Below are 706 nucleotides of genomic sequence, written 5' to 3' on the forward strand. Positions count from 1 at the left end.
AGATGCAGAGTTGTTTGGGACAAAACCAGAGTCTGACCCATTTTCTGGTCTAGACTCCAAGCAGGACCCATTTGGAACGGAGCCACCAGTGAAACCCCAGGTAAACGGACGAGATTCAGCCAGCCCGGAGATGTTTGACCTGTCACGGCTAGCACCCCCGCTCAGTGCCCCGGCTACACGTGTGTGTCGGACTCCAGAGGCTTTTCTGGGACCTACGGGGGCCTCGCTGGTGAATTTAGACACTCTGATACCCCCCAACCCCCCTACAAAGACGCACAATAACCCTTTCCTCTCAGGTAAAACACCATTTTAAATTTACATACAGAAATATTACTGTGATATTGTTAGTTTTAAGTTTTTCAGTGGCACAATTTTGTCTTCACAGGTCTGAGCGCACCATCTCCTAACAACCCATTTCACTGCGACCAGCCTCGCCTCACCCTCAACCAAATGCGACCGTCCTCCACGTCCCCACTGCCCCCCCACATGCTGTCCTACAGCCCGTCGCTGCCCCTTCCACTGCTCCACCAGCCTCCCATCCTCCCCTCTTCTTTCACACAACCTCCTGCTGGACTCCTGGACCTTCCCTCTAACCTCCCACAGCCCCTGCTTCCCCTTTCTCCACGACCAGCACCCCGCACTCAGTCACAAACACACAGTCACAACCCTTTCCTCTGAGACTCTAACATCTTGCAAGCTCTGGTCT

At 53.7% G+C, this 706-nt stretch overlaps 1 protein-coding gene across 1 annotated transcript in view; it reads left to right on the forward strand.

Moving 5' to 3' along the window:
- epn3b (epsin 3b) overlaps window positions 1–700 on the forward strand; it is a 13,312-nt gene extending 12,612 nt beyond the window's left edge. Inside the window, exons 10-11 of the mRNA XM_005743719.2 lie at window positions 3–296; window positions 386–700. Coding sequence (XP_005743776.2) covers window positions 3–296; window positions 386–678 — 587 coding nt within the window. The 3' untranslated portion in view covers window positions 679–700. The remainder of the gene's footprint in view (window positions 1–2; window positions 297–385) is intronic.
- The last annotated feature ends 6 nt before the right edge of the window (window positions 701–706 follow it).

The sequence above is a fragment of the Pundamilia nyererei genome, unplaced genomic scaffold (genome assembly GCF_000239375.1).
Source record: "Pundamilia nyererei isolate P.nyererei 1_Seehausen unplaced genomic scaffold, PunNye1.0 scaffold00134, whole genome shotgun sequence".
Lineage (NCBI taxonomy): Eukaryota > Metazoa > Chordata > Actinopteri > Cichliformes > Cichlidae > Pundamilia > Pundamilia nyererei.